Here is a 12,985-nt window from a genome sequence, read left to right as displayed (position 1 = left end):
CACAACCATCACTATGGAATCATTACCCTGATTTGAAAGAATCATCAAAAAATAAGCATTGATATTAACATTATTTAATGTATTACTAAAAACGTATATTGGAAATTAATTTTCCTCGGTACCCATTTCAATAAATAGTGTTTAAAACTATAATTTGTTTTTGAGAATATAAGACTATAATATCTTAGTTAGAAAAAAACCTCCATTTTTCATATTTTTATCGAATGAAAACTGCTACACACGTCCAACACTCGTAATTTAACAGCAACACACTGTTTTATAGGTGGCATAACTATTTTTGTTTGATTTTTTGAAATAGTCGCTAATATTTCACATTACAAATTCATCAAATTTTACGAACGACTTTTCAAATTTTCTTTTCTTTTCTTTTCTTTTGTAACCGCTACCAAGACTTCGTAATCGTCGTCTTCGTAGTGGTTTCTTTTTTATTTTTTTTAATAAAAGGAAACAAATTCAAATCAGGCTATCAAATTATTTGGGATCATTGTTGGTTTGACGTCCAAAAGTTTGAATTTCTTCCTTTTCCATCACCTAGCTGATTAGGGTTTCAAGCATTTTTTTTTCCATTATCAGGTAATTTTGAATTTTGGTTTTCTCTTTTAATTTTATTTTAGTTTCCATTTGATAGATTTTTTTTTAATTTTTTTTTTTTTTTGGAAAACTTGATTTTGTAAGTAACATATTTGTGAAGAAAATGTATGTAATTGTAAAGGCAAAAAATTGTGATGCGATGCTTTTGAAGATTTATAATTTAAAAATAAACTAGTTGATTAGAAAAATGCATGATTTTTGCTTTTAAATCAGTCAATAATCTTTGAATGCATTACAATTCAGTCATTTGCTGATTTTTAATCAAATTTATTGTCTATTATTTAGCAATATTCAATGAGGTTAAAAATTAACAAATAATGGAGCTCAAGTTCTTATATAGTATGGGTTACTCTTAATCTTAATATGAAAGCTTATGCTGGCTTTGCAGGTTTAAGATTTGTTGTAGCCATTATTTACTACTTTCAAGGTCTCAAGTGTTATAATGTTTGGTAAGAGCTTTTCATTTGCTAAAGATTTTGGCTTTTGCGGTTGCTTTGGCTACACAACAAAGCCCAAACGGTCGAGGTCCCGTTGCAGGCCAAACTCCCAGGACTTTTTTTTAGATGAAGAAATAGAAGAAGAGGATAGTTGTTTATATAACGATGATTTTACGAGCACTTCTCAAGTAGATGTGGTTGAGCCTATAAGCCGTGCCAAGCGTTCTGAGGAGATTTTGAGGTTCAAACTCAACAATGGAATGATTTGCAGGCAATTTATAGTTAAGGAAACCAACAGGATTATTCGCTCAGAGGTAGGCAGAGAAATGTTGTTATGCCTCCATTGCCACTGAATTACATCATAAATGTTAATAATATTATTGTCTTGAGTGCCTTTATGTATTCATACCAGTAATCTTCATTTCATTCTGTATTTGTCTCATATACTTATAAAGTTTTGGAATCTTGACTTCATTTTCAGGATGAAAATGGGAATAAGATGGTTAATGAATATGTGCGTGAATATAGGATTGGTTCTGGCAGCTATGGAAAAGTGGTAAGGATATCATTGAAAGTCACTGTGTTACATAAGTTGCAGAACATAATTAATTGTTACCTATTTTGTTTGCTTCTGTGGCAGGTTCTATATCGAAACAGTGTAGATGGGAAACACTATGCTATTAAGGTTAGTGGCTTGTTTTGATACAAAAGTGATTGTGCTTTGAACGCAAAAATGGCAATAACAACTCATTTTTGTTTAGTAGCAAAAAGTTGAAGCATTTAAAACTAGAGAAACATTTTGTCTTTCGCTATATATATTCCTATAGCCTAAATGTTGCAACTTTATACCAAATTAAGGTTTTGCCACGCAATAATGAGTTATTTTTATATTTGAATTTCAGGCTTTTCATAGGTCTCATTTGTTAAAGCTACGGGTTGCTCCATCAGAGACTGCAATGACCGATGTTCTTTGTGAGGTATTGACTTGATGTTTTGTTTTATTTATATTTTGCCGTATATCTTCTGTTTAATATAGATCAGTTTATTTGGTTCCTTGTGGTTGTTGTCAAGTTCAAATTGCCAATATAGTTAATTGTAAATAGCAATTTTCATTCTTAAATTTCATTTAAAATAACAATTCTGTGCTTGGGTTTATATTCCATCAATATATGAATTACTCTTTTAGGTTCTCCATATTCAAGCACTCCCATCAAACTCTCCATTTATTCTCTATGTCAAGATAATGTAATTTGCCCTCTCTTTGCAATTCTGTTTTTTTTTTTTCTCTCTTTTTTCTTTTTCTTGTCTTCTTCTAGGAGATTTCTCTTTGTATGCTACCAACATAGAATTTTAATGACATTTTCTTTGATGATGGTTAGCTCATTGATTGTGTTCTTGGTTTACTCTTTCTTATTTAATTCGATTTTTTTTCTCTTATATTGAATGACTGTTATCCTTATGCATTCCTTTTTCCTTTTAAATAAATTGGAAGCAACTCAATCTCTACTTGAGCAAAAGACTGACTAGACGGTTAGTTTGTTATGTGGGCATTGTTATTTCGCCATCTACAAACAGATGATGAAAAGAGATAATATGTAACACCATTTGGTTAATTTCCTTGTTGAAAAGAGATAATATGTTGGCATAGTCATGTAGATAGAACTGCCTTGATTGTCTTCTTTTGACATGTGAAGTACTTTTGATTTTTGGATGGATTGCCATATTTATCTTATCCATTTACCTTTACAGGTTCTAATTATGAAAATGTTGGAGCATCCCAATATAGTAAATCTCATTGAGGTGATTGATGACCCAACCACGGATCAATTTTACATGGGTATTTATATTTCTTTCTTAATTTATTTCTCTACTAAGTGATGTGTATAAAAGAGTCATTGAGTTAGTTTTATTATATTGACTGCCATTAATTTTCCTTTCGTTCAGTTCTTGAATATGTGGAAGGAAAATGGGTTTTGGAAGGTTCTAGTCCTCCTGGAGCCATTGGAGAAGATACTGCTAGGAAGTATTTGCGAGATATAGTATCTGGGCTTATGTACCTCCATGCACATGTATGCTTTCATACCAACTTTTGTGCCTGGTTTTGTTTCTTCTCTATTATTTTTCTTTTTTAAAAGTATTTCAATTCTCTTTGAGGGTGTGTTTTATTTCTTATAAATCCAATTACATGGTTCGATAAATATGATAAGGTTTTTCCCTGAACATGTGTAGAAAAGATTTTTTTGTCATTTGTCTGGCTGTTTATCCTGTTTGCTCCAAACAGAGTTGGCCAGTTATGATTTCTATGATATATATACGTGCAGCATGTCCTTTCATATTTGATACCCTGTGTTTTGATATCTGAATAATGAAGGTTTTCAATCCATAAATCTTCTAATTTTCTGTTTGTTCTACAATTTCTTTTCCTATTATTTCTTTACCTTCCATGGTAAGGTTGGAACGTGTGCACATGCTTCCATGAATTTTACTTTTTATGTGGAGTATCTTGTTACGTGGTATTGCCATCAAAATCATCTATTACTTGTTATTTTATTGTTCTTGCTTATGTCTTTTCTTTAAATACAGAATATTGTGCATGGAGATATAAAGCCTGATAATTTATTGATTACTAAAACGGGTTCGGTGAAGATAGGAGACTTCAGTGTCAGCCAGGTGTTTGAGGTAATGATACTTCTTCTCCTTTAAATTCCTCATATGATGACTTAGATGAAAGTATTAAAGTGTAATCAATTTTTAACGTGTAAGAAATATGCATACCAAACATATTTATCTGTCCCTACATTACAACAACTCTTCATTTTTCTTTTCTTTGGAGGTAAGCATGGGAATATGGCTTTCCAGAAATCCACCAAATATGCATGAAAAAACTTAGAAAGAATTGAACATACCTATTCTGAAGACACCCATATCTGAAATTCACATCCAAGTTCAAGTAACATAGATTAATTCCTCTATAACTATCTAAAGAGCCTCTTTTCTATCGTATGTTGTTTTTTCCGAATCGAGTATAATACCAACTACAATTTTGTCTATAGGAAGTTTTTCTAAGACGTGAGTTAGCACAAAAGCGTAATGTACCTAAATGGGTTGCATGCACTTGTTTCAATAAGTGACTGCACCAAAAGTTTGTGTGGCTGATGCACATTTGAAAATAATTTGTTTATAGTTTTGTAACAGAACTTTATCATTATTATTTGTTATTTAATTTGTCCCATTTTTATTGTGTTTTAATTGCTTTCAGAAGTATCATTTAACTTTGAAATCACTTTATTTCTTACTTCTTAGTGGAAGTAAGTTTATGCTGTTTCAAACAAAATCATTTTATTTTTACAGGATGATAATGATGAGCTTCGTCGTTCGCCTGGGACTCCTGTTTTCACTGCACCTGAGTGCTGCCTAGGTGGGTATTCCCTCCGTTAGCTGGAACTATGGTTTTGTGTGAGAGTGATAGTCTGAGGAAATAGTATGCGTGTTTTGACTGAACATGAAATCCATCGACAGGCTTAACCTATCGAGGAAAAGCTGCAGATACATGGGCTGTAGGAGTTACGTTGTACTTTATGGTACTGGGAAAATATCCGTTTCTCGGTGAAACACTACAGGATACGTATGAAAAGGTAAGCAATATGCTCTCGATTTCTCCTTCTCTTTTGCTCCTATTCCGGCAAACATTCTCCGATAGCCAACAACAATGGTGTTCATTTTTCTGTTGCAGATTGTTAATAACCCTCTGGTTCTGCCAAATGACTTGAACCCAGAGTTGAGGAATCTCCTGGAAGGACTTCTTTGCAAAGGTTAGTGCAATCTTTTGTTCTGATTTCTTTGTCTTTTATACCAAGAACTAATTCTCACATGGAGTTTTGGCCGCGGTGATCACGAAAACAAATTTTTTTTTTTTCAGACCCAAAACAGAGGATGACTTTAAATGCAGTAGCAGAGAATCCCTGGGTTATAGGAGAAGAAGGACCAATCCCCCAATACTTGTGTTGGTGTAAGGGTAATAGCTGCCACAGGGAAGAATCTAATTGCAGAAATGGTACTCACCAGTCTGAAGCTTAACTAGATTAAGGACCGGTTTCGGTTTGCTGTACGGTGGCTTTCTTTTTCTTTTTTTTACCCTATTCTTTTTGCACCAGAGGCACCATGTTTATTAAGATTTACTAGGTTCATTTTTGTGCAAGAGGGTGACTTGTCTTAACTCTTCAAGCCTCATTTGGACCTGAGACAAGCCTGCCCAAACATTCTTAACTGGGAACAACAATACAATCACCTCGGCTTATTCCTAGGTCTGCTCGAGTTTGGAAATAGTAATTTTTTTCATATTAATATTCATATTTTGTAATTTTAAAAAATCATTATTTTTTTTAAAAAAAATTATTATTGAAAATAATTTGAGTCGGGGTTTAATTAAATTGTATTAAAAAAATTCATATCTGACCCAAATTGAATTAGATTTATCGAGTTGGTAGGTAACTCAAGTCATGGACAGGATAATTAATTATTCAAAATAGATTCTAACAATTTCCGATTAGTAAATTCTTTCACATTTGACTAGACTTGATCATAAGTCGGGCCACTCGTCTAAACCCGAAGGTCTGCTTAAAAAGTAGAAAGGTTTGAACAAAAGTATAGACTCGAAAATAAGTTTGGACAAAAAAATAAGGTTTGTTTTCTAAACGGGCTAGGCCTTGGATAAATTTTTTTTGCTCAGGCTTGGTCTAAATTTGCCTAATTTTTTTCACTATTGTCTACTACTATTTTGTTGTTGTTTGTTGCTATTTTGATATTGTTTTGCTGTTATTTATTGTCATTTTACTATTATATTACTATTAATTTATTGTTATTATTTGAATATTATATAACTCTTGTTTTATTATTAATTTTGCTACTATTTTAGAGGCATTTGTTTGCTAAGTTATAACTATTTTAGTACCATTTAAGTATAAAGACTTCTTTTTTAATGTATTTTCAATTTGTTGGGAAACATTTATTGTAATGTTTTTAGTATATTTGATGTATTATATGTTTTAAAATTTATTTTTATATAAAAATTTAATACAGGTAAGTTGGGCTCAAAATTAGTATTTTTTTATCTAAGTTAAGTTTGAACAAAATTTTAAACTTGACTTAACCCATGATCAAGTCAATATTAATTAATCGGTGATTTTTCATTATTTGATTGTGTGAATATATTAATACTTTAATATATTTGTATATATATGTTTTTTTTCTTATAAAGTGAATTGTTAATATTAAATATAACCATATTATTTGGTATACATAATTAGAAATCCTGTCAACATAATCACCCTAACTTGTACAAAAAGTTTATTCAGACAAATGTTTTCTAGTCTAGGGAATTTTAATCTCATTTATTATATCTCAACACGTATTTTAAAGGTCTTTCTATCTGTTACACATAGCATAGATTATCCCATCTTAGATAAATTATATTACATTTAATCACATTTTGGCAAAGCATCTTATAACTTTACTACTGGCCTTTTGTTGGAGCTCGCAATTGGCTCACCACTAAGATCATTGTCTATATAAGGCCTCCTCCTCATCATAAGTGGGCATGTTTTCTTCCCTTCTAATTCAACTATTAAGGCTTCTTTAGAGACTTCATCTAAACCTCTTAAGCTCCTTTTAGCAGCTGTTGGCATAGCAGCGCAAACTACTTCCATCCACCAAACACAAACTTTGTATCAACAATTGGCTAGTTTGTGAGAAGAAACAAAAAGCTATGTGCCTACCCGATGAAGCTCATTACTTTAAAAACCCTAAAAACTCAAAAGTCGCTCAGAACAACAGTGTTTAGCCCTCTCTAACACTAACCGACCAACATAAACTACCAAACTAGGTTTATCAAGTTAGACCTTAGCACGATCACTCTAGTCAATCTTAGTGGTAAGCCATTCATACCCTCCCTACCCCCATGCACCAAAAATACATGAAGGCTCACCTAAAGACCAAATCCATTCACCAAATCCAACAATCATACTCACCAAAGACTTGTTGCCGAAGCTTCACACCAAAAAATTTATCCCCCACCAACCCTCAAGTAGTACATGGAGTTACAAGCCCAAAAAGTGATTTTCCAAACCCAACTATGCAAACAAATTAATTTACCTTTTTCGCATATGATATGGCCTCAGATGACATATCCCCAACAGCAAGACGCTACTTTAGAAGGCCAACTAGGAATTTTAAGGGAAAAACAACACCACATGTACTAAGGCAACTTCGATTGGAACGGCCACAACATTAACAATTGCCTTAACCACAAAGAAGCAAAACTAGATGACATGGCCAAAGCCTCCTAAGGATTGGATTACATGAGAGGGCCCCTTACTCTGAATTTGAAAATCATACCTTGCTCAATGCATCATAGGCACACATTTTAAGTAATGTAAGAAACAAGAAAATCCATGGGCCACCACCTGAACCTCTAAAACAACCAATCTTCTACGAAACGCCAATTTCATGAAGATATCAAGCATATAACAGAAGATTGTCTCTATTTTAAAGACACCCGCCCAAAACTAAGAGCAAAATGAGACTGAGACCTGGCAAATAAAGCCAAGGCACTGTGAAAAAGGGCTCTCCTAGGGGTAAAAAAGGTGAGAGGCAACCTAACAGTAATATTGATGCCCATATCCCACTGTAAACGGTTATTTTAAACCCAATCCAAGATGTGTCATAGATAAGTAAATGTGGACTTGCACCCTCCGTTTACACAAAAGTTCCCTTATCTAAACAATTCGAAAATAGTGAAAACCTAAAGCAAAAGGCATACCTTGAAGCATACAAGCAACTGATCTTCCATAATTCATTATAGCAAATTAAGCTTTTTTTCACTACTTAAAGAAGGTTGTATTCAAGTATTTTTGTGTTATTTTAGTTACTTTTACGAAGTACTTAGTTTTTAGTTGAAATTGAATAAAATGAGCTTCTTGCTATGTTTTATGATTTGTTAAGCCAATTTGGGCCTAGAGTAAACCTAACAAGTTAATCTGTGCAAGAAACAACCGAAGCTAAGAAGTCAATGGCTTGGACTGAATGTCGCAACATTCAGTAAGAAAGCCGCGACATTAGAAGCTGCTTCAACACTTGGACAAATTTTCAACCAACACACACAAGGCAAGCTTATTGGACCCAAAGTTGCAACATTGGCCTACAAAATCGCGACATCCGCTCACCAAAGTCACAACATTCAAGCCAGTAGCTTGAAGATGGAAGTTGATCCCAAACAATAGCAAAGTCACAACATTCAAGCCAGTAGCCTGAAGATGGAAGTTGATCCCAAACAGCAGCAAAGTCGCGACATTCAACACGGTCTCAAAAGATCGAGCAAATTGCTTGCAAAGTCATGACATTGAAGCTTGACGAGTCAAAATTTTAAAAGGGTGTTTCCGTTTGTAAAATCGATATTAGCTTGTAATTTTAGAGTTAATCGACCTAAATTGATCAATATAAAATTAGACTATAAATATTACATTAAACTGAGCTCTTTTAGGGTTTTAGATTTATAGTTTAGTAAGATTTCAGATTTTCCTTAACATTGTTTTGTTATTTTTCGACTTTCAGTTTAATCTATTTTCAGTTTTGCTTCAATATTCCTCTTTTACTTTATTTTTGTTTGTGCTTTATTCCAAAGCAGTAATCAACATCTTTCGTAGATTAACATGGTCGTTCAATCAATCATAAGTCGTGGATGCACTAGAATTTCTGAGAATTTCTTGCCATTCTCTTTATTATTTCACATTATTTTGATGTTTGATAATTGAGTTAGGTTAAGTGCCAATTAAATCCTTAGGAAGGTTGGTTGATCAAAGTGGACGTGGTTAGTCTGAAGTTAAGGTTAGAAACCAATTAATTGGATTAAGTTGAATGTGCTTAAACTTTAGAATTGACAAGTCTAGAAAGTAGTGTAGGTAGATAAGACCGAAAGAGTATTCTATTTAGAACCGATTCATTCTAGCCCGGTATAGATCTATCAGGTTGAAAGATAAGTGAACCTTAGATATTTGACATATACCACAATTACTAAGGAAATATTAATATTCATTAGAAATTTTTGTACACCAAAATTTGGATTTATAAGCTTATACCAAGTTTTCTGACAAAAAAAACAAATATTACTAATAACTCATCCTTAGATATTTTGATTTATACCACAATTTCTAATGAGTGCAATTTTTGAGAGCATATCCTTAAAAATATTGGTATAGGGATTTTCAAGTTATACGGATTTTCTAATGAAACCACCAAACTTTGAATATTTAAAACAATTTTCAATAATTAGATATTTTTAATATCTTTTTTTTTTTTGTTTCTTAAGGTATCTATTGGAGCGAATCCACTAATCATTTGAGTTTTGTAGGCTCATTAAGGGGGTATACTGACCACGAGTTTTAAAGCTATTCCATAACCAAGACAAAGATCTAATCTCTCGACCACTGATTGAGGTAAGAGAAACTCTTGCCATCTAAATTTCAAAAAAGTTACAAAATGGTTGTTAAATTTTTCAAAAGTTTTCATTTAAGTAAATAGATTATTAAAATCGTTGCCGTATGGCCTATCCTCATCTAAGAGCATATCCTTAAAAAAAAAAAAATTGGTATAGGTTTCTCAAATTATACAGGTTTTCTAATGAAAACACCAAGCTTCGAATCTTTTGAACAATTTTCAGTTAGATGATATTTTTAAATATCTAAATATTGGCATTTACAATAAAATGAAGAAAATTATATTGGTTTAGTTAATAACAATTCATAATCTTAGTTGAGGACTTAGATCTATTCTCTAGGACTTTCCCAACTACTCCATTCTATACAAGAATAGAGATTTCTAAAGCTTGCGGAATATTCCACTCAGTTCTACAAGGATTCGGTTCCTTCTTTGGACTTCTATAGTCTTCCAGGGCATTTTGGTAACATTTTGACTTAGTTTTCTTGTACCCGTATCGTTTCAAACTTGATTTAATGCTTTAGGTAGCTTTGCTCATGGGCGAACCGTGACACCTATATTAGGAGTTGAACTGCATTTTACTATCTCTATTAAAAAAAAATAGACAATTTAGTCCCCCTAAATTATATCAAAAATAAATTGGTCATTTTGTTAAAAATTTCATTCATTTCTACTGTTAAGTGTTGATGTGGCTAACGGAGCAACCAAATAGTAAAAATGGATAGAATTTTTAATAGAAGGACCGATTTGTTTTTTGATCTAATATACATGACCTAATTTGTAACACCACTATACCCAGTTCAACCCAAGGAACCTGATATAGGAATATTACATTTGGTGCCAAAGTGATTTTGGCCAATCACTAATAAATTTGAACATTAAAAGAAATAAATTTTATAATTTATATTTTAGTCCCTACTAATTAGAACACTCTTGATCTTCCTAACTACATGCCATACTATTCAAAATTTTGAAACATACCCTCTTAGCACTTGGAGATGTGATAAGATGGATACTCACAACCTCAATTACAACTTTTCAAAATCACTGTACCTAATCTTTGCACGGAAAACAAAATCGTACACTAAGTAAAAACTAAGTGGTATTTCTATAATCCAAATATTGGAAAATAATATAATATAATAGGCACAATTAAATTATAAGGACATATTAATGTCTAGTATCATAACTATCATTTTTCATTTTTTAATCAATATCCTAATTCACATAATTGCTATATAAATGATTATTCACATATCAACCATATCTATTCGTACAATGGCATCAGTCATGCAATACTCAATTCATAAATACATCATTTCATACCATACTCAATTTACGAGTACATAACTCATATATTCCATGTATTGCCAACATATTCTATTTTCAGTTCACTATATCACTTCCATTTCTCATACCATGCCATTTCAACATCAATTATAGAACTTTATTATTTATTTACCCCTATTAACACGACTCGGACTCGGACTCAGACGGATACGCAGTTCCAACCAAACACGCTAGTTTGGCACCCAGTGCCTCATCAAATAATTCGAAGTAATAAATTGACACTCAGTGTCTCATCGGCTAAACCGAAGTAAATTGGCACTCAATGTCTCATCGAATTAATCCGAAGTAGTAAATTGACACCCAGTGTCTCATCGACTTGAAGTCGGAGAAATCCCTAAACTCTTCCAATCCTATGGCATGCCATCTATATCCGACTTAGCCCAATACTGTTGGTTTAATTTCACATTTCAGGTATAATCAATATCCAATAGTGATTTTTCATATAATTACATAATTACATGTATAATCATTTCAATTCAAAAATCAATCCATTCAATATATATCTATCAATTCAATTCATTCAATCAATTATCAAAATATCAATTACTTACATCAACACTTACCATATACATTAAACAAAAATTACAACAATTAATAACTAGTTTCAGATTATAGAAATACAAACCAGAAATTTCGAGTTATTCCTCGTCGACTTTATCTTTTCCCTTTTTAGTTTCAGATTCCGGTACGACGTTAGCTACGTAATTGAAACAATTAAAATTCATCAATACAACACAATTCAATCTCATATTTAATATTTCAATTTTTACTCAATATTAACCTAAATTTCAATTTAGTCTCTATACCGAGACTAACTTTATTTCTTCACAATTAATCTTATATTTTCATACAAATTCTACTTTAAACTATATTTAACTCTCTATTTTCACTTAAATCCCTAAATTTTGAATTTTCACAATTTAGTCTCTAATACTCAAAATCTACAATTTGTTTTACAATTCAATCCTTTTTCATTTCTAACTTAAAAATCTATCAATTTAGTCCTTAATACTAAAACTATTCAACATAGACAACACTTAAAAACTCAATAATTTCTCAAATTTCGGCATCAGTCGGGTAGTATTTAACACTGGGATTCCAAAAACATAAAAATTACAAGAAAAGGGACTAAATGGACTAACCAATTGAGCCTAGAACTTTGAAACCCTAACTTTTCCTTTCTCCTTTCTTTTTTCTTTTTGTAACAGCCCGATTTAGACCCTAATGGGAATGGTGGTTTCGAGACCACGAATTCGAGTCAGAAAAATATTTTAAAATTATTTTCTGTGTTTATTTTGTGTGAATTTATATCTGTGAAATTTTTGTGATTTAATTTTATTGTTTGAGTGTCCGATTAAATAAAAGGACTTAATCGCGTAAAATGAAAATTTAGGGGTTTATTTCTAAAAAGGGCTGAATTGTTAGTGGCTTTCTAAATTGAAGCCTTAAAGTGGTAATTATGCCATTATTAATATATGTGGACGGTATTAGGCTTATTATATAAAGTTTTCATAATAATTCATTAAGGTTAAATTGGTAAATTAAACTTTAAGTTATAATATGTTATAATATATATAATAAAACATAAAACAAAGTTAATATATGTGTTATTATCATTGTTCTTGCCGAAACCAAATAAAAGAAAAAAAGAAACTAGGGTTCAGTTGCTTTCCAAGCTCAATCAAGGTAAGAGTTCAGCTCGGTTTTTGATAATTTTTACGTTTTTGAGATCGTTACTTCGAGTACTACAAAACCCATACTTGAATTTTTTATTTTGGTGAATATTTTGAGTTATGCCATTGTTGAGAGCTTGCGATTTTTGTTGTTTGATGATGAAATATGAAAGATATGTTTTAGATTAACATATTTTGTATTGGAGTTTTTTATGATTTTGAGTAATTAGGACTAAATTGCAAAAATAATAATTTGAGAGACTAAAATGTGAAATAAATGAATTATATGGGCTTGTATGGATATGGGTAATATTCGGCCTAGCTTGGGTATGGAGAAATTTTGTGTATTTTGTGTTTTGTGCAATGTGGACTAAATTGTAAAAATTCTAAATGTTAGGGGTAAAATGGTAATTTTCCTATTTA

General features: G+C 31.7%; 1 protein-coding gene across 1 annotated transcript; it reads left to right on the top strand.

Moving 5' to 3' along the window:
- Positions 1-271: 271 nt before the first annotated feature.
- Positions 272-5,451, top strand: LOC108487222 (serine/threonine-protein kinase GRIK1-like). Its single transcript, XM_017791519.2, has 12 exons — positions 272-594; positions 1,001-1,363; positions 1,531-1,605; positions 1,690-1,734; positions 1,952-2,026; positions 2,799-2,886; positions 2,994-3,118; positions 3,633-3,728; positions 4,401-4,467; positions 4,569-4,684; positions 4,783-4,861; positions 4,969-5,451. The coding sequence occupies exons 2-12, from the start codon at positions 1,055-1,057 to the stop codon at positions 5,124-5,126; spliced, it is 1,233 nt and encodes a 410-aa protein (XP_017647008.1). The 5' UTR covers positions 272-594; positions 1,001-1,054; the 3' UTR covers positions 5,127-5,451.
- The last annotated feature ends 7,534 nt before the right edge of the window (positions 5,452-12,985 follow it).

This window comes from Gossypium arboreum, chromosome 7 (genome assembly GCF_025698485.1).
Source record: "Gossypium arboreum isolate Shixiya-1 chromosome 7, ASM2569848v2, whole genome shotgun sequence".
Lineage (NCBI taxonomy): Eukaryota > Viridiplantae > Streptophyta > Magnoliopsida > Malvales > Malvaceae > Gossypium > Gossypium arboreum.
Note: the sequence above shows the minus strand (reverse complement) of the source record. Positions and strands in the feature narration are given on the sequence as shown.

What these genes read in the sequence shown, in the direction of transcription:
- LOC108487222 (XM_017791519.2), top strand. Translation starts at nt 1,055, where the DNA reads ATGTTTGGTAAGAGCTTTTCATTTGCTAAAGATTTTGGCTTTTGCGGT. An exon ending in TGACCGATGTTCTTTGTGAG is followed by an intron (nt 2,027 to 2,798) that starts GTATTGACTTGA and finishes TTACCTTTACAG; the next exon opens with GTTCTAATTATGAAAATGTT. An exon ending in GGAAGGACTTCTTTGCAAAG is followed by an intron (nt 4,862 to 4,968) that starts GTTAGTGCAATC and finishes TTTTTTTTTCAG; the next exon opens with ACCCAAAACAGAGGATGACT.